At 44.2% G+C, this 21,464-nt stretch overlaps 1 protein-coding gene across 1 annotated transcript; it reads left to right on the top strand.

The window, feature by feature from the left end:
* The first annotated feature begins 6,596 nt into the window (after positions 1–6,596).
* LOC149079701 (uncharacterized protein CG3556-like) lies at positions 6,597–20,905 on the top strand. Its single transcript, XM_089240309.1, has 8 exons — positions 6,597–6,728; positions 12,301–12,520; positions 12,633–12,886; positions 12,978–13,147; positions 16,054–16,234; positions 19,502–19,673; positions 19,766–19,935; positions 20,709–20,905. Exons 1-8 carry the CDS (start codon positions 6,617–6,619, stop codon positions 20,825–20,827), a joined length of 1,398 nt encoding a protein of 465 aa, XP_089096435.1. The 5' UTR covers positions 6,597–6,616; the 3' UTR covers positions 20,828–20,905.
* Positions 20,906–21,464: the final 559 nt, after the last annotated feature.

Here is a 21,464-nt window from a genome sequence, read left to right as displayed (position 1 = left end):
TAATTTCTTTCATTATTTCTTGAATTTTCTTTATTAATTTTAATTAATAATAATTTTATTATTTCATTAATAAATTTCCTTTATTAATTATTGCTTTCATTACTTCTGGATATGTTTCTTTCATTAATGCTGAAATTATTTCTTTCATTTATTGTTTTAAATTCCTGTAGATCATGGGCGGAGATACGGGGGGGGGGCGTAGGGGGGCATTGCCCCCCCCCAGCGTCACAGGTGGAGTCGACTGATCTAATGTATATATGTATCTATGAGCTGACATCATCATCATCGTGCCCCCCACCAGCAATAATGACCTTGCCCCCCCCCCCCCCAGACTTCCAAGTCAATCTCCGCCTGTGCTGTAGATGCCATATGAAAATAACTGGGGATTGTGTTTGTTTATTGCGGTTATTGATGTTCCGACGAAATATGTTGGGGATGGGGGGGGGGGGGACACCGTTCCCAGCACTGCCAAGGCGGAGACCGCTGACGTCATGCTCTCTCCAGTAACATAAGCTCGATGGAAGCTTGATTTTTCTAGCATAAAATTTTTTATGAGACGAAAATTTCGGTAAAAAAATTCGTAAATTTGCAATAATCGATTTTATGTACAAAAAAAAAATAATTATTTCTTTGCACAAAAACATTCGGATAATACGGATGATCGAACAAATAAGTGAAGATACGGATTAAGTGGTCTTCAGATAGGGTTACCAGATTCAAAACTGAAAAAAGAGGACGCCTGGTGTGAACCCGAGGCAGTGCCTTCTTAACGCGCCTCCCCCACCCCAGGCCGTGCCCGAAGGGCCTCAAGAGTGCCTCAGGAAAACGAGACGTAGTTGAATTTTTCAGGTAGGGCCTCCAAAAAATCCCTTGGCTCGGGGGCCCATGATGCTCTTAAGACGATCCTGCCTGTCAGGCCCACTCTTGTGGGGGTCATGGAATTCCAGTACTTGATTCTTTTACTTCTATTAATTTTCATTGATTAAACAAAAACAGCAATAAAAAATTCGAAAAATTATCAAAGTTATCGAATTGCAACGTATTATTTGATAAAAAGATGATGAAGTGCTTTCAAAATATGACAAAACTTTATGTCTGTTCAATATGGTTCGAGCCACGATGAAGTGTCAGCACGTGGACCACGCGCTAATTATTATTAATAATTTATGAATTTTGTGAAATTAATTTAAATGCCATTCACTCTCAATGGATCGCGTTTGATTACGATCCAGACTATCAACGCGTTCCTGAAATAATGAAAAAAATGAATGTAATAGAATGAACCGTCAAGATTTACGTTCGTAACTCGAAAAGTTTGTAAGTCGGGGAGCAACTGCATAAAATTTTTTTTAGAGTGGGGGAGGGCGCAAAAATTGTTTTTGCATTGGGCCGCGAAATTCTCCTAAGCCCGAGCCTGTCTCCGATTTTTGAATTTAAATATCTCAGGGAATAATGCAGTTAAAAACATGTAATTTGTTTGTTGGTTTGTTGGGCTCAGAAGAAAAAGAGCAACAACCGTCTTACTTGGAAGTTAGAGGGGGGGGGGGGAATCGTATAAAAATTTACATTTTTTATTTTGCGTACACTGTATTTTCATCTTCAAAACTCGTACAGGGTGATTTCTGGTCACATTTTGAGAATTTTTTAAATAAGAACCACTACGACGAACGGTTGATGAGATAAAGGCTGTAACAACTCTCCAAGGAGAAACCATTGAATGTTAGAATGGCCATAATATTACCAATATGCACGGCCGCAAGTAGTGGGGGGGGGGCGGTCTGGTGCCCGGCTCATCACAAAAGGGGGGCGCAAATTTCACCATTCAACCTATCCTTCAGCATTATTAAGGGGGTGCCTCAATGAGTGGTTGCCCCGGCTAACCAAGTATCCAGTTGCGGCCCTGCCAGTGGGTATCATATTTCTGACGAATCACCGTTATATTGGGTATTTTTCTTTTAGATGCATTCTCAAGTTGGTAATTTACACCTGGTAGCATTTCGCTTACTTGTATAGATCAAACTACACACTTGATCCACTAATGACCCACAAAAACCATATCCTTATTCTGTAGAAATTGGTTTACTGCATGGGCCCATCTGGGCACTTCTCCGAGGTGTCAAGTGACAATTAGATCTGGTTCCGATTTTCAAGAGTAAATATGCAAATAGGTAGGTAGGAATTTTTCAGCTATGTAGTAATGCCTCTCTCAGAAAAATCGCTTTGTATGTGGGCGTGTGATAATGTTAAGAGACAGCCGTGGGCGTACTTTATGAAAATTGTGAAAAGCTAATCGAAAAACTCAGTCTAGTTTGAAATATTATTAGTTTTTCATCTCTTTTGTGCCGTCCTCGTGATAATGATATTCAACTATACAATCAAGTGTTCTTGAAATTTTAGCATGCTCTATCGGATGTGATCGATGTTGAAAAAAAATTTTATATTAAAAAAAACGAACATTTGGCATCTTTTTGTGGTGCCTCTTTAGTACTGATGCCCTAAGCACGTGGCCGCTACCAGGCCCCGCGAGGTGTATTTTGTGCGGATCGCGACACTTTTTCGGTCGTTCACATACTTTCACACCCTCTGGAAGCCCGCGGCCCGGTTGAGTATTTTTTTTTTTTCTAGTGGAAGACCCGGTCAAAAACACGACTAATGGGAAATAAATGGGTAAGAATTAAAAGATGAATCATTCACGGCCCGGTTTGACTGATGTCAGGGCCCGGTGGTTGAGAAACACTGCTCTAAGTCACTGTTTTCGTCCCTCGCTCACCAGGTCATTCTTTTGATCCCTCGTATGCTTGCACACTGTTTTGGTCACACTCACATCATGGCCCCCACAAGGAGTGGGCTGACAAGGCTCCAGCCCTGGGACCCGGGACGATTTTCCCAATTTTTTTGCTTTTTCACGCTATAAATTCATCATAAGGGGGCCCGCAAGAGATCCCAACCTAGGGGCCCTGCTCCAGGATGTGGGGGCCATGACTCACATGCTTGCACACACACACACTCTCTAGGTGAGTGTGGATGATAGCAGAGGTAAACCTCTTCAAACACACAGGTCACATGATTGATTTCAAAAACCTACTGTGGGAGGTTATTGAAGTAACAGTAGAGCGGATTTTCTTGCGTAAACATCGGAGGTCAGCGAGACGATAATCTCGATGAGAAAAATTTTATCATAGAAATTCAAAACTAATGTGCTGCCGTCTTTCGGTAAAAATATTAAGTCAAGTATTAAATCAGCAGGGGCAAAAAAGCAAACTAGAAAAGCATATTTTTTGCACGAAATTCCGAATATGAAACGAATTCTGAAGTATGAAACTTGTTTTTGTTTGATAAAAATGTCTTATGAAGCAAACATTCTCCACTCTGGTGTATGCCCCCGCCCCCCCACAAGGGTAGGGCTGACAGGGCTCCAGTCCTGGGGCGCTGGGACAATTACCACCATTTTTTTTTTGCTTTTCATGCTATAAATTCGTCACAGAAGGGACCCGTGAAAAGAACGGCTTAGGGAGTCCAGCCTGGGGGGTCTCAGCCACTGGGTCGCTCCCTCTGTCACACCCTCACTAGGTAACTCATTATATTACTCACTCACTAGGTTGATCATTTGGTCACTCACTTTGTCATTCATTCACTGGGTCACTCATTGGGGGGGGGGGTCACTCCATGCACTGGTGAGAGCATTAACATTCATAATTTGCTGAAATAAAAGAAAGATGAATAACTTCTTAGCAATAATTCATTAATAATTATTTATAATTAGTATTTAATTGAATGGAAAGTTCAGTTAATTATTTAAATCCCGTCGAAATTATTTGAGGGCCCCCCCCCCCCGTGGTGCCCCCAGCAGGCAAGCAATCATACTGGGTGTCCGGGGCTCTCTCCCCTTGCGCTATGCGGCTTATGTACTGGAGTTATGTTCTTTGTGTGGCTCGCAACACAGCGTCTGACTATTACGTTCACCCTCGAACAGAGAGAAGTTGGCCACCCCGCCCCCCCCCCCCCCCACGCGCATATAGCATGGCAGCCACTACGAGGCTTCTGTAGAACAGAGAAAGATATCTGAAAATGCATCCATAACAAAAAATGTGCGACCCCTGCTGCCACCTATCACATAGAAGCAAAACCATCTGTTACAATTTTTCAAATAAAATCAGTTATTGGTTTCATGCCGACATGCAGCATGGAAACAAACAAACGTGTATAGTTTGTTGTTTATATAGTTGTTATATACGTAGTTTGTTGTACAGATAGTTTTTGTTTTTATCTGATAGGTGGCAGAATACAGAATGAACCGAGCACGTCCAGGCTCTATCGCTATTGCAATTTAAGCACAGTGGTCATAAGACCGCGGACGTGCCGGGAAAACCTACTGGCAGTGCCGTCTTAAGGCATGGGCTCACCCGGGCACGGCCCGGGGGCCTCAAGCGAAGAGGGGCCTCACAAAAATGAGATCTGGTTGGAATTTGCGTGAATTTGTTTGGTAGGGCCTCCGAAAAATCAATTGGCCCGGGGGCCCATGATACTCTTAAGACGGCCCTGCCTACTGGTGTATCAGCCAGGCGAAGTCACCCCAAGCCAACCCACCACCAGGACGTTCGCGTCCCCAACCCCCAAACTAAACATCCTCAGCCAAGTCCCACAATAGATGGCAACAGTGATCCCAGCTTTTTCTCTCGTGTATAGCGGGAAGGGGGGAGGGTTGTACAGCCTTCGGCCCTGCAGGGGGTTTTATCCCTCCCACACGAAAGGTGTTCCCGTAAAAAAAGTAGTAGTTTAAAGGCTGGCCATATTTCCTTCATAAAAATACGGGAAATCGGGATCCATACGGGCCATCGCCAATTATCGCCAGAAAAGTTGTCAAAGGAAAGTAAAGCGCACCCCCCCCCCACTTCCCACAAGCATAAAGTAGGTCCTGACGGAGCAATTGGCCGAAGCGTATTTAAAGGGAAGGGGGAGGGGCACCCAGGGCTGCAAGTTTGCAGGGAGGAATTTGACGAATAGTCAAGAAAATTAAAAGAATGGCAGAAGAGGGGGATGGCAACATTAGTGTAGCCCTCAGAGCCATAAACCCGCCTCTGGCCATGGGCTGGAGAAAGGTTGAGGAAACACCGTGTCCAGAAAATTCACCGCCGGCAAATTCTCCGACCAGCAATTCACAGAATGGAAAATTCACCGACAAACAATTCGACATGAATGAGTGAATGAGCGAAACCGCCTGTCACTAGCTCACTCACTCACAAGGTCACTCAGTCGATCACTAAGTAGTTCATTCTATTACTCACTCAATGGGTCACTTCCTCACTAGGTCACTCATTATATCACTCACTGACTACCTGTAGGTTGCTCATTAGGTCACTCACTTTGTCATTCACTCATTAGGTCACTCACTTTGTCATTCACTCACTAGGTCACTCATTCTTTCATCAACTCACTCAGTTATACACTCAAGCACCTGATCGCTCACTCACTAACTAGATCACTCATTCTGTCATCAACTCACCAGGTCACTCACTCTCTAACTAGGTCACTCATTCTGTCATCAACTCACCAGGTCACTCACTCTCTAACTAGATCACTTAGTCTGTTACTTCCTCTGACTAGGTCACTCGCTCACTCACTAGATCCCTCAGTCTACCACTGGGTCGCTCACCATGACACTCGTTTTCTAGATCCCTCAGTCTACCACTGGGTCGCTCACCATGACACTCGTTTACTAGATCCCTCAATCTACCACTGGGTCGCTCACCATGACACACTCACTAGTTCACTTACTCTCTTTCTAGGTCGATCACTCACTCTCTCACCAACACTACCACTCTGTCACTCACTCTCTAACTAGATCACTTAGTCTGTTACTTCCTCTGACTAGGTCACTCGCTCACTCACTAGATCCCTCAGTCTACCACTGGGTCGCTCACCATGACACTCGTTTTCTAGATCCCTCAGTCTACCACTGGGTCGCTCACCATGACACTCGTTTACTAGATCCCTCAATCTACCACTGGGTCGCTCACCATGACACACTCACTAGTTCACTTACTCTCTTTCTAGGTCGATCACTCACTCTCTCACCAACACTACCACTCTGTCACTCACTGACAAAGTACTGTATCATTGACTCGAGTCGAACTGTTGTCAGTGAATTTTCCCAGAGATGAATTGTTGGTTGGTGAATTTTTTCCATAAACCGGAAGACACTGGGTCCGCACGAGACTCATCAATTCGAAGACATACCGAGACACAAGTTGTCTCAAGATGTCAAATAAACTCTTTTTATGACCATTATTTCCGCCATTTCCGTCGGATTCTTTTTTTTTTCTCCTCTATTGGGATGTGTGATGTCCGCCATTTTGTTTTTTTATATATTTTCCCCCTTTCTTTCCTCTCCATTCGTTTTTCCCAGAGGTGCAATAAATCCACGAGAAGTATGCAGATATATGTACACACACCACAACACGCACGCGCGTCGCCATTGGCTAACAGATGTGACGAATTAGAATGGATTGGATGTAGTTGCGTATCAACAAATCGCGCCATACGCAGTCGCCGAATCCTTATTAAGTGGCTGCTCGTTGCCGTATTGCTTAAGTTGAAGTTTCAAAACGCAATAATAATGATGATGTGTGTGAAATTGTCAGTGCTGTTGTTTCTCGCAGTCTTCACCATTGTCAGTGGCCTTTTCGGTAGAAGAGATGAATCCGAAAATGACTTTTACGATGAATTCGGTAAGTTTTCTAGATAAACATTTGAAATTTGTTCTTAGTAATTAGATATCTTTAGGGGTGCAGCGTCAAAGGTGGAATCGACTGATCTAATGTATATATGAATTGATATCGTGTCCCCCCCCCCCCCAAGTCTTCCAAGTCTATCTCCGCCTATGGGGTTGCCGTCTGTAAAATTCAGTCTTTGACTCGTGGACGTACAAACGGACAGATGATGACCCTGGAAAAATTGCGCAAGTATTCGCGAAAATAGTCCATTTTTCCAGGATCCCGTAGTTAAAGAGGTAGTTGAACCAGTCCTAGTTGGAGAATTGGGGGGGGGGGGTCCTCCAGTCGGCTTATTTCGTGTTTGGGTTGGATTTTTCGATGGGCGTGGTATTGTAACTTGGGACTGAATTAAACAGGGAATAAGATATTGTCGGGTCGGTGCTCTTGTTTTCCCACCATTGTGCACGGTGGTTCGTTTCCGTGAAGATGACCCCGATGATTCCTGTAAGTCTTCGCGATAAACACGAAATTTTGTTCTTAAGGGCCCCCGCCCCAAATATCGGTTTTGTGAAGAATTCGGTTTTTGGGCCGGTGCCGCAGTGGCCTTAAAGACTAGAAGACAATTTTTCAAGAGCTCCATGGCTAAATTATTGAGCGACATAAGTGAAACTAGGCCCGTGTAAGGGGGGGGGGTAGGATATTTTGATGGGCTTGGTGCTGTAACTTGGGACTAAATTTAAACGATTATGGAATTTTGAAATTATCGGCGATCCTGAAATTGCCAAGTTTTCATAAGATTTGAAACTTTATGCTTATGGGTTTAATTTTTGTAACCCTTAAACTGTGTGGGAAGACTGTCTGAAGCGAATCTCCATGCTAAATTTAACTCCGAAATAGCATTAATCCTAACTGGAGAAGGCGCCAATTGGCCGCTCTCGCATGGGGGGGGGGGGGCTGAATTCCTTTTGGACGTGGTACTTTATGCAATGGCGTCTTAAACGGTAAGCAGTCTGGGATCCAATGTGCGCTGTGGGGTAATTTTTTTTTTTTCACCGCGGGGTGGCCCACGGAAAAGTTATAGCTCGGAATAAGATGAATCTTAACTGAACCCCCAATGATGACTCCTGAATGTGGTTAGATAGAGAAGACATTCCCAGGGCAAGTTTCAAATTTCTTTTGGTTGGAGCCACTGGATACTGTTTTTGGGCCTGTGCTTTTGTCTGTAAATTTGGTAAAGAGCTGCGGGAGCCATAGCTGAATTATTGTCATTCCCGGTTGTGGGGGGGAGGGGGCAAATCCGTCTTCCCCACACGGGCCACTTGGATTTTTTTAATGCGAGTGGTACTGTCTTTTCATTGAGAGCACTGATAATTTTCATTGGACATTGTCCATGGTGGTTTTTCGGCAAAGATGACCATGAATTCGGCAAGTTTCTGAGATAAGCACTTAAATTTCTTGAATTGGATATCTGTTCATTGGAATGGTTGATAAAGTCGCAGCGGTGTACGAAATGAAAGGTTGATTGGAATTGGCCCCTAGGGAAAATTGTCTTAAGGAGTTTTCCCTAAATTCCTAATTTCCCCAATGACAAAATTGTAGCACAATAAGTGGAATTCCCAGTCGGGATTCAGTTTGAGATAAGCATCTGAAATGTCTTTGGGGTGGATCCCCTGGCAGAGGCCTCCCTAATGTTTGATGGACCCCCATATTTCCGTCTATGGGACAAATTTTTCAAATGCCCGATGGAGTCTCCCATGTAGGGAGGGGAGGGATTTTTATGGAAATGGTATTGCTGCAATGGACTCTTAAAACCGCTTAAGTCAGTTTTTCCCGATCCGCATTATAACTGCCACATTGGAGTTAAAAGCGCTTTCGCTCTGGAATGTAAAATCAAGACTCTAAAACGCCAATGGTAGGATAGGGTCCATAATTGAACGCATTGGCCGTGACACCACGTTGGCGTCAAACTCCGGCTGGAACGAAAGTGACCCCCCCCCCCCCGCAGTGACAGTTAAGAACCCGATATTTCGGAGTGACCGAAATAAAGCAGATCAAGTTTGACGAGATATCTCGGGATTGTCCCTGTAAGGGTTAAAGAGCAAGTCTTGAGTGGGGTACAACGTATACGCGACGGGTCAATTTTTCGAGGGGCCCATGGCAAATGGAGCCCAAAATAATTATTCCAGATTGGCGGGGCCGGAGCTTAAGTGACAAATGCTTCCGGTGGCAATTTTACGGTGGGTAATCGGCAACAAAAAGTTTAACTATAGGTTTCCCCACTCGCAAAAATCCATCTCCACTGCCGCAACTAGATGCTTGGGTCAGCAGAGGCATGCGCTGATTTCGGCGCCCCTTATGTTTGAGAGGGTGAAAAGGTGAAATTTGCGCCCCCTGATCCGGGGCACCAGGTCCGCCTTCTCCCCTCCCTAGTTGTGACCCTGACAGCCTCGGTCACTCTCCCATGTGGGGTTTGGTTTTTTGATGGGCGTCACTTGCTGCAGTGGATTCTCTTAAGCAGTTGATTTTGACCAACTGCTTAAATTTGTCAATTTCGCCTACAGGTCCATGGCAAAATTATAGTGCAATAAGATTGCCCCTTAACCAGAAAAGATTAGTCTCCTCTCGTGTGGGGGGTCTGATTATTCTGATGCACTGCACTTTGCTTTGGCGAACAGCTGTGGCGTCTTTTTTTGCGAGAGGCCCCGGAATCCGACCACATGTCTTGTGGTTGCAAAACAGGCCTTGGGGTGGATTAGTGGTCCTCTGTACGTTATAAAAAAAAATTAAATGTACGTACCGTATAAGAATCTCCAATTTTTACACCTTTCACGGGTCTTCCTTAAAGTTGAGGGGAAATGTGATCGGTACGATGGCCTCGTATTAACGCCTGGGCTCCTCTAGTCGCTGCCTTTCGTTTTTTGGTGCACGAGACCCAAAAGCTATTCCCTTCGTGGGAACCCCAAAGGGGATTTCTTGGTCCGGAAGCCCACATCTTAAAATAACCACATCAACTGAAAATCGGTCTCGGAAAATTTATTTGAATAGTGATCTCTATGTAACTGTTAGAGGTAGGGGGAGGGCGGCGTATCCCTCGCAAGGATAATGTTGACACTAATGACCGGGGCGATTCTTGTGTTCGTTATCTACTCTATAATATAAAATCACTAATTTCGGTTGCTTAGAAACGGGGTGCCCTTTTCCAGTTTGTGAAGTTTTTTGTGACGGAAATCTTACGTTTTTGTGGGTCAAGTATTCATTTAACTGTAGCATATATCGGGACCATGTTATGTGCATAAACCGAGAGGCTCCCACATCCTACAGCAGGGCCCTTAGGCTGGAATTTAGATGGAGAGTCCTCAAACCAGCTTTTCAGGGGCCCATGTGGTTAATTTATAGTGTGAAAAATCAGTGATAAAAATCATTGTGCCCCCTGTCAGCCATGCCCTTGTGGGGTCATGCCGAGAGGCATGTATATTATACATAAAACAGCAGTGCTCCCAACACAGGGTCGGGGGACCCATAAAATTTGCGAATTCGGTCACGGTAGTTGTGTGGATGGGCCTGGATTTTATTCGTTGGTGAAAGGAATACAAATGAGAATCTTTCATGGCACTCTCACCAGGGGATGACCGACAAGCTTCAAAGTCGAGGGCCCCATTTTTACAAGTTTCATTTTGGGGCTCTGGGTGAATCAGATTTTTTTTTAACATTGGCTTCCGCTGTTGCACATTCTAGAGATAAATCCAGTCTGGATTCCCCACTAAAAATCTGCGTGTGTCCCCGCTACTGGATGTGGAGCCCTGGATTTTATTCGTTGTGAAATTGATAAAAATGAGATTTTCGTGGCCCCTCACAGGGGGTGTCCGACAATCTTCCACGTCAGGTCTCCATGGAAATGTTGACATTCTAATTCCGGGCCCCTGGATATATCTCATTGATTTTTGTTTAACAATGTAGGATTTACCACACACATCGGTAGCCTGAGATAATCCAGTGTGGGGCCCCACTAAAATTCGGAGAATTGAATCTGGGGACCCCATGGGGAAGTTTTCCGTGGGTACTTGATGAATCTCATTTGTTTTTGTTTTATTTTTATTAAAATTAGCTACTTCAGTAAGCTGGTATTTTCACACGTCCCCTTCCATAGCCCGCTGAAGTGGGACGAAATAAACAAGATATGTTGTGAAGAGAAGGGGGGAGGGATTGGCCGCCAAAGGCGGAAGGGGGGGGGAACAGAGGCCCCCTAGTTTATAAACTCAATATCAGGTGTGAAGGGGACTTGATGGAGACTACCATGGCTGGGCTGGTTTGTGGCATGAGAAACAAACGGAGTTTCAGAAATGGCTGTTTGGGGCCTTCCGTTCGGAGCCTTCCCGCAACACGCTGAGACGAACAGATCTTAAAATCCGTAAAATACGGGACATCACCAATTGTAATGCCAAAAGTGGGCTCAATCATCGATCGTAATTAAAATTGCGGGAAAAACATTGAACCTCTGACAGGCAAGACGATTGTCTATTTTTCGCCGCGATTGTTAATTATATTCAAGTAAGGTCGTAATACACAAAGTATCGTTGAAGAAAAACGGGACCAATGTGTAATGCAATTTGTTCGGATTTTTATGTCCCGTAATACGGGATACAAGTGGTCGGTCACTGTTTCGGACACTTCACTGGCCCTTGTTTATAGAGCAGTTGGGGAAACGCTAGTCCATATGTAGGTCGATTTTATAACTATTTTTGCTACCCCCTAGAATTTACAAATACGACAGGCAAATTGCCCAACGAGGTGGCTGACTTAAGAACATCATAGATCCCCGAGCCCCTACCTACTACTGCTACACCACACATGCACCCCCCAACGAATCGGTACATGCGGGAATGTACGTGTAGTGCAACCTGACGTAAAGTTTGTTTCTGTGTAATGCTCGTTATGTGTAGTGCTGTCATCTGCTCCCAATTTTACTATGAGTGAAGTGTTATGGTTGAATGACTTACCGTTGTAGGACTGTTGCTCTCTGTGGCGAGACTTTTTAACGGGGAGATCAGCTCGCATTTGCGCCTTGAAGTTGGGAACCACAGAAAACCAACTTCAGCCGACCACCACTGTGGGGTTCGAACCCGGATCCTCGCATCACGAGTCCGGCACTATAACCACTCGACCACCACAGTGGCACCGCCAATGTAAATATTCCTGCTCCTAGTTTGTGGCGGGGCATTTCAGGGTTAAGTAATGGGAACGTAATGGGGTGCTTCAGGATCCCCAAGAAATCTAAGACGTGTATGCTTTGAGACCTCAACCCTAATTCTAGGCCCGTGGCAAATCCAAAAAGTGCTATCGTTTCTCCCAAGTTAACATGGGGGCCGTAACTAGCGCCCCCACAACTTTAAAATTGGATCTTTTTTATAACTGTTTTTGTTCTCGCCTAAAACGCCGCCCCTGCCCCTAGTTACAGCCCGGGGATCGGTCCCCGTTATGCGGGACTATCCAACGAATCTACGTAATGTGCAGACCATCCCCGACCTGCATTGGATCCGCACCTGGCTAGGGTGGCCTACAATTTTTATCTTGCGCTTTTTCTTTCCAGAATCCAGTACGGCAAAGGCTAACGAAGACTGTGATGGACCGCTGTTGTACGGTATTGACTGGGTCCTTCACAATAGACAACCTGACTATGGGTGGGGCGACGACACTCATCGGGCTATCGTCATCCTTGAGCTCAAGGACTATGGCGGAAAAATTAGCAAGCAAGACATTAATCTCATGAGACATCAACTAGAGATCCAGTTGACTGGGACCATGCTCAGGTATTGCCTACAATTCTGTTGGCCCTGCGCCAAATGTATACAGAAAACAATGGTTCGTCCATATTTTAAGGGAAAATTTGGTCCAATTTGAGCCTATCCGTTTCATTCGCAGGCATGGTGGCACCATTCCCTCGGCTACTGACCTCGCCCTGTACGTGCAGGCTCTGCTGGCGATCGGAAGGGATCCCCGTGACTTCTACGGATTGGACCTGGTCAAGGACCTGCTGAAGGCGGTCAAAAGCGACAACAAGCCGCACCCGTTCCTCATTCTCGTGCTCTGCAGCGCACGTGCAGTCGAAGATGACCACTTGCACAAGTTGCGGGAACATCTCCACAATATCCCATCGAAAACTGGACAGGACAAAGGTATGCCGAGAATTGCTTTGCGTCCATCTTCGAAGATGGCGACGAGAATCTATTTTTCCCTATTTTAATACTTCATTTATTTCTTTTTTAGAACTGGCAGCAATCGCTTTTAAAGCCATCGCCTGTGCCATGCAGGGCAAGGATTTTTCGCGTTGGACGAATATCGCCAAAGAAATGGACAACGCGGCCAATGCTCTGGCGGCATTCCAGAAGGAAGACGGCAGCTTCGGCAACGTGTACACGACTGCCCTCATTTTCCAGGTGATGACTGATTGTTTTTAATTTCGGGTGTCTTTGGGAAGCAGTCTTCCGCTGTAGAAGATGCCAAATCTGAGTTGGGGAATAATTGCAGAAAAAATTCTGTACAATTTCAAATGTCAATTGATTGGGGGGGGGGGAGAGGGAAATAGTTCGCAGGGCCGCAACTAAGATTTCTGGGGTGGGAGGTGAACATGACTTTCACAAACACTAAAATTCGATACTTAATAATCGGTATCTTTTATTTCCTTTGCCACCCTGGATATTGCAAATCTGCGAGTTTACTGGTGCAGCTTATGGGCCGAAAGGTCCTCGCGGGTGAAAATTGTCCCCACCCAAGGACGGCTGGAGAAAAGTCCTACTTGAGCGAGCCTTATTCTTGTCTCGCCCTTTCCACGTTTTGTCGGATTTTTGGTTCAGATTTTGAGCCTCAAAGAGCTTGTCGCCAGGCCCAAGAGCCACCTCCCGTCTAAAGCCGCTGTTTCGTTCCAGATTTTTTGCAGTTCGTACATCGTAGCGCTTACCTTGCAATGAGGAAGGCTCTTGGCCCATTTGCGTTTTTTGTATAGCTTTGGGCCGTTCAAGTATTAAGTCATCATCGATGGGGAGAGGGTTTCAGATTTGCTGACTTTAGATGACGGGGGGGGGGGAAATTTGGCATCAACCACCCTTTATGAAAATGAGTCAAGACGTTCCTGCTCTGCCCCTCTGACCTAAGAGCATCATGGGTCCCCGGGCCAAGTGGCTTTTCGGAGGCCCTACATGGTTAATCCTAGAAAATTTCAACCGGATCTCATTTTTGTGAGGCCCCCGGGCCGTGCCCATCCGTTAAGACTGCACTGGGGCACAGCAGATGACGAAATTTTGCTGGCAAGGGGAGGGTCAAAAATGGCTAAAAATTTGCTTACGCAATACACTTGAACGGCCCCTTTGGGGCTAGTTCTAAGAGACTGAATTCACTGGCAGTGTTACCAACAAATTTTCCAACAAGATTCTTCATCAAAAACTAGAAAATAACCGGAATGTATTTTGGTCATTATTTAAATGACCATACGTCCGGAATTCCCGTTTGTCTACGTAAATTAATGACTACTATTTTAGTAAACGGAATTTTTACAAGAGACTAGGAAAAACTAGCAACTTGATGGGTATTTCTTCCAAATAAATGTAAGATTATATTCTGAAATTTTCTTTTACCAGTTATAGAAATCTCTTCTATTCTGGAATTTTTTTTTCCTTGAATTTTCCTTTTCTGGAACAATACTTTTTTTTCGTAATTCTGGATTTCTTCAATTATAGAATTACCTTCCATTGATTCTGGAATAGCAAATCTTGTAGAAAGGGGGCTTCATTTCTTCCATTTTTCTCTTGAACTCCTATGGATGCCATAAGAAAATAATGGCGACTGCAGTGACGGTAAACGTCGCGATCTTCAGACAGCATTACGGAGACCGCTGTCATTCTATTTCCAGTAGCTCTGACTTGATACTGACCCTCTATCCTTTCAGTGTTTAATATAGAACGCCAGCGCCCTCATGGTAGGGAAAATTTCATGTGCTTGCGACAAGAGAATACATAACACTATGCATGGAAGAAATTCACCTTTTTCTAAAATATTTTAATTTAAAACAAAAGCCGAAAAAGCTAACTAGAGGGTATTCCAAATGTAGATTTCCCACTAGTAATTAATGGGTATTTTTTGCAACCAGGCGGCTGAAAGATCGGATCTCGTTGGAAAGTAACAATGTTGGCAACACTGTTCACAAGGACCTATCGTAACGGGGGTGGTCGTTGCCTCCCAGATGCGATCCTATGTCGACATAGGACCGCAAAAGGAACCAGACTGGAACGGCCCTCGTACTCGTGGCTGTTAATTATACGCAGTCTTGCCGCAATTGGGGGGGGCACTTTGGTCCTTAGATATTCCGGGGAACGGACCACGTTTGAAATGTAAGGAAGCAAAAGCTCTGGGAAGACTGATTTGAGAAATCTGACTCCCTATATTAACCCCTCTCGAATGTGGGTTTTTATAAACGGGAGTCAATATGGGCCGTAGACCAGACCTGAATAAAATGTTCACGGTGGTCCCATGGCAGCACAGGCCATTCCACCACTTAGGTGAGGGCCTTATTAGAAGGGGCCTAAAATGATGGGCCGTAGAATATTGAGAGGCAAGGTTTTAGTAGACCATGGTAGATCGAAAGGGCCAGACCTGGAAGAAAAACTTCAGAGGCATCTACGGGGAAAACCATGGGGGGGGGGGGCGCTAAAAGTTATCAATCGTTCCTTTTTATAAGCCCACGTGGAGGGGTTCGGCACATAGTTATCGTGGGGAGGGGCTAAAATTGGCAGTCTTCCAGGTTCTGGTACCTATGATTGCTTTCAAGTGAATTTTGATTGGGAAGTGATTAATTTCAGAATCCAGCATAAATGCCCATAGAACCAAAGCCATCCGAACCCTCGTTTCGTGTTCATAGGAGAAAGCTGCGTGAAATCTGGAACGTAGTTTTTCAAGAGTAAGGATGTGGATATAGCTGTTCCTTCCCACCCCGAGAACATCCTTGCCTGAAGGCGATGAAACTCATAGATCTCCCTTTGCATACGCCAAAGGGGTGCGCATCCCTTTCCAAACCTTGCGAATTTTGGCTATTACCCCGACGAAAAGGGGCTGGACTGTCCCAACTCCATTAAAAAAATAATGGAATTGGGGTCGAAGTCTCCAAGACACGAAAAATTGCTATGTCCCGTAAAATACGGTGCTCTTAACAGCCTAGTTACTAGTCCCTCCCGACAGCATAACCCCTTTATCCACTCCTGCCTTTCAATTGCGGGGCCTTTTTTAGGCCGCGACTAATGGCGGATGTGCTAGATTTATGGGTTCAGATTTTTTATATTTTATTTCTTAATAGGCCCTCAAGGTCTACGGCTACGAGAAGAGTTGGAACCCTGTAGATGCTATACGGTTCCTGGACCAGTCCCAGAAAACGGTTGTCAACAACATGCTGCTGAACTATTTCATTGAAATGGCCAGGCATACGGAAAAGGGACTCTTCTACACCTTGACGAAGGTGCCTCTCTACGGACCAGACGGTAAGGCCTATTTTTATTTTTTATCCCTTGCTGGATTTTTCCCGCGATTTTCAACAGCGATATTGGAATATCGCCAAGAATAGTGACCATGAGTCACTCAGAGATGACTCCATCCAGCCGAGCCACGTGGCTGTGCCTTGGCAGATTTATTATAAACATTTGTCATCTTTTATTGACTCTTTGTGGTTTTCCGTTGATGTCTTTTCTGAATCATTCATCCACCTGCATTAGAATCTGGGGGAAGGGAGGGCACACGAAGCTGTTTATTGCTATAAATATTGTGGAAGTGTTGGGGTTTAGGCTTTTGATGCTAGTTTTGTTCTAATTTAATGGCGCCTAGTGTTGACTCTAAGGTCATCTGGCGTTTTCTTTTACCATATGGCAAGAAATGGCTCCAATGCAATTTTGTATCTAAGAGGAGAGGTATGAATTTTTGCATTGGTGTTTTTATTTGAAGGTTATTCCCTGTTAGTGGGAGGGGGTAGTCTCTGAAAACTTTTAATCGCACTGAGGGTTTTAGCCTCTTTCGCCCTTACACCGGTGATCCCGAGATATCTCGTCAAACTAATGTATTTTCGGTCGTCCCCAAACGAAATCTCCTGGTTCTTGTTCCCCATGTGGCAGTTACAATGCGGATCAGGAATATTTCACCCTCTTAAAGGGTTAACGTACGGGTGCAAAACCTCGGGTCCGTAGTACACGTGGTATTTGTACCGCTTGCGGTCCAGAAACTTCATAGTGGCAATGACACGTATTTTACGGGATATTTCGGTAATTTAGGCGAATAAACGGGACATGATAAAAAGTTGCGCGTTTTCAAAGATTCCGAAATTTCTGGATGACCTATTTTCAAGGAGTTCAATTTTTGAAAATCAGATTTTCATCTCTTATTATAAATTATGGTCCAATTATTTGTCATACAAATAGTTGACTCCGCTCATTAAGATAATGTTTTCATTCGGGTATTATCTCTTTTCCAGAGAACAAAACTGTCAAATATAACGGAAAATTTTAGTTAATCGGGACTTTGACGAGAAATTGTTATTAGAAATATTTTGTGAATTACGATAGTCCCTAAGATAACCTATCCCAGTAAGTTATCGTTATGAAGCTGCAAGACTAGAAGGCAATTTGAGAGCGACGATTCAAAAAGATCGTTGGAGACAGCATTTCAGGCGACGGTTGAAGCAGGCCGCCCGGAACACCGTAGGCACGATTTGCTGAACTCTGTAGTTGATACACGTAATACTAACGGAGCGAGAAATCTAACGGCAGAATGTGTTCCCCCCCCTTTTTTGACACGTTTCCGTACTCTGATCACGGCGAATACTACGGACCAATTACAATGTACGTGTAAAGCTTTTTAATGGCCTTCCTACAGTGAAGATAACAATGTGACTGGTTCTTTCAGTTTTCTTGATCAGTTTCTTTCACTTGACTAGATTCAGACTTTCTCGAGGATGTATCAAACGTGTTGCGCGTTTTAAAGAAACCTCGTAATTAGTGGTATACAGCCTAAGCCCGATCTAACTAATCTGAAGAAACCGACAATTTTTGTTCAAATCGAGGAAATCGTTAAATCTGCTCCTAATCAATTTGACCTCATACTCTCGAAACTGCAAATTTTGTAAGCTATTTTTGGGGGTGCCGTTACAACTTATTTCTGACAAAACAATCAAAAAATATAAACTTTTTAACAAAATCAATCTAGCCATTTTTTTTCATGTCCAGCATTTCTGTCAAAAATGTCAATTTTGACTAACCAAAAACGCTTTCTCTTCGGATGACAAGATTGGTGGATCAAGACAGAGCACAAACTCTACTGAAATCTAAATACGAACAGCCCAATGTTTTGGATGAAAGCGCTAGTGTACACAATGCCGTAAAAGTAAAGCATGGGGGCGGGGGGGGCCCGGTACACGCTTTGGGGTTTATTTAGTATAAGGATCCTATGGGTAAGCTCGAATCGGAAACGATGAGAAATTTTAAGGGGGTGATAGATCTCCTTCCATTTATTTTGTTCAAAAGAGTTTTTGTTCAATAATTATCGTAGGAAAGAGTTTACTTCATACGAATTCATCCAAGAAACTGCCACGAAAACGTAAGCGGCGAATCTATTAACGGCAAATCTTTTTAATGAGAATTAGAAAGTTCCTCCGCTTAGTACGACTTTCTAAACTAAGTGGGAACGCTATAAGCGGTATTGGCTGCATTCGCGCATTAACGTGTGAAAATTGCGTTAAAAGAGTTCGTAAAATCAGTGTCCGATTCTATACTTTTTAAATTCGGTAAATCGATTCTTTTTAAATAGGTTTTATAATTCGTCAAATGGAGTTCGTTGTACAAGGGTTTGATTATTCAAGAAGTTCTTATACGTAACTAATTCTTCTAATAAAAATCCGCTATGGGTGAGATTTTACGATCTAAAGTGGAGCTCCTTATATTATACTTGTCCGATAGTATACGTGCAAGTACTTAAAATAACTTGTTACTTGGAAGCTTATGTCGGGAGTCTTCGTATAATCCATCGAGTGGGAATTCGTTAATATCTATTTAGCGGATACAGAGGGCGATCAGTGGTACGCAACCTTAATTTGCGGGCCAGATATGTTGCCGGAAAACCTATATACAGGACCTGTATTTTACGGAACACCCGTAATTTTAGCCATCCCGACGTTTAGGGTCATTCAAGTATTAAGTCTGTGTCGAGGGAGGAGTTTGATTTACTGACTTTTGATGACAAGGGGAGGGGAGTTTGAAGGTTGCTTACGTCATTAACCACCCTTTTTGAAGATGTGAAATATTCTAAGCTGTTGACGAAATTTTTCTGACTGGGGGAAGGGGGTTAGTGTTTTGCTAATAGGTGAAGAATGGCTAAAAATCTGCTTACGTAATACTTGAATGGCCCCTTAGTAAAAAATTCCTTTCCTTATTTTTAAACTGTAAACTTTTGAAATCGAAGATAATTATGACCATGGAACCTGCTAGAATTTGCGGGAGGCTTTTTATGAACTGGAATCCTTTGGCGCACCGCCAAGCTCTACTTTTATATCGTGAAAACGCGTGGTTGTCCTGTGCCCAGCCAGTACTACCCTTTTTGGACTGACTATGACTATCATTAGTCACATGTATGGGAGATGAACGTATTTTACCCAACCACATGAGAAAGTCACCATTCAAATGTTACTGAACGGGGTGGGCATTGTCCACCCCGTATCCGCCAATGTCTGATTATAATAAAATGCTGGTTTTTATTTTTCGCAACAGGGTTCCGCACGTTGGATTATCTGAAGTCCATGGAAAAGAAGTATTTCGTACACTACACGCTGAAGGTCGGTGAAGATCCGCAAATGTACCACACTGTGGCAATAAAAGTACCGGTGAACGTAACGTTCTTCGACGTTATGCGCCTCGTCGCTGAAGACGATCCAAAGTTCAAGTGAGTACCCGTTCCAATATGAATGTTCGGTCCTGGCCAGCTTGTATGCCTTTTTTACAGCGGAGTAAATGGTCGGCTATTTCTCTTGGCAGTTTCTCTTACACGCTGGTCCAGGACAGTCAGCAGCACTCCAAGAAGCCAGTCGTGTACCGTATGTCCGGTATCCCCAACGACGCCGAGATGGGACTGTACTGGAGGCTGGTCCACGAGACTGACATTGACCATAACCGACATCGGTCAAAGATGCAGGAGATGGACAAATGTAAGTACAGTTTGTTAATTTACTACATTTTCAATTGTAATCTTATTTACGGAGAAATATAGCTGGCTATAACCCAAGTTTGAAAGTTCTAGGTTGTGCTTGTTCAGTTTTTCTTGCTGTTGCTGCCATCTGGCTCCCGTATCTCGAAGTGAAGATGGTAAATGCTTGAATTTTCATGTTATAGAGGTGTATGTTGGGTCTGCTAGTGGGGGTTTCAAATGGAAAACTGGCTCATTCACGCTTCAATGTTGAAAACCAACCAAAAACCAGTTTCAGCAGACCACTGTCGCCAACGGAGGATTCGAACCTGTATCCTCTAAGTCCAACGCGATGGAAGAGACGACTCTAGCAACACCATCTATAACGGAAGGCCTCCGCGCCAAGATAGTGACGTCACTGAAGGTAATCTCGCCTAGTCATTGTGTGGATTTACTAAAGGGTAAAGGTGGCGCATGCGTCCGCCTACTACATGCTATGGGTGAGATGAACTTCGTGCGAAACTCTTGACGTCACTGGAGGCCTGCTGTAGATTACTCGAGGCAGTGCCAACCACAAGTCTTACAATGCCATAACTTCTCGCAGGAGGGACTGATACAAAGGTTCGGGGTGATCGCCGCCCTCAAGAGCCAGATAATATTGGAAAAAATTTATCCTGTGAAATATATACCGGACGATCGGAACCCGTGTCGAAAGCGGCGACCAATTATATATCCGCCTGGGGAGAGGGGCTTTATGACTATCACTGTTTTTAATTCGTAATTTTTTTCTTGCAGCTCCCGTGGATCTGGTCCCTATGGGCGGAACCCATTACATTTGGTGGCATACCAACCTGTTCCGTGAACTTAACGGTGTGATTTCCGGTACACAGTACCGGTCTTATACATATCTTTGAACAATCTTACTGTGACACATAGAACTCTCATTGCTTGTATTAAATATCATTTGTTAAATAAAATTGTGTTTTGGAAATGCTTTTGGCTTTGAATCTCCTTGTGTTGTGCCTATTGTGATTTTGAACTCTAGACCAGAATGGGGAAGTGATAGTTGTGGGTTCCGCAATACAGAGACATAGAGGTAGTAGTATGTCCCGTATTTCAGTGACGTAGATGAGGAAAATTTCTATGAAGTCAGAGAATCGCGGGTCATCTTACTGTAGTATCTAGATTCTCGGAAATCTTTAATTCTGTAAACTCTGCGGCAGCAGAAAGCGCCAACTGGAGCGGTTTTTAATCGCCAAAATATTCGTTTACTGTCCAGAACCAACACCCCCTATAATCTTATCTATAGGGGTGTTGCCAGAACCGGCCCTTACAGGATTCAGACAATTTATTACTTGTGGAAAATCTGAAATTTAAAGTCTCCTGAGGAGAACCGGCTTGTATCCCCTTGAGGGACAGCGGGAGCCACGGTGGTCTGGAGGTTTATTTCGGATAAGCTGTTACCCGCGGCTCCGCTCGCGTGGATTTGGTAATGGGAAAATCCCCCAAGGGCTTTAATTTTGAATTCCTTCGTGAACCTCTTTAGGTTAC

Source organism: Pholcus phalangioides, unplaced genomic scaffold (genome assembly GCF_987345545.1).
Source record: "Pholcus phalangioides strain wild (caught in Gottingen) unplaced genomic scaffold, Ppha-v1.0 ptg000012l_1, whole genome shotgun sequence".
Lineage (NCBI taxonomy): Eukaryota > Metazoa > Arthropoda > Arachnida > Araneae > Pholcidae > Pholcus > Pholcus phalangioides.
The sequence above is the reverse complement of the archived record's forward strand: the minus strand, read 5'-3'. Positions and strand labels throughout refer to the sequence as shown.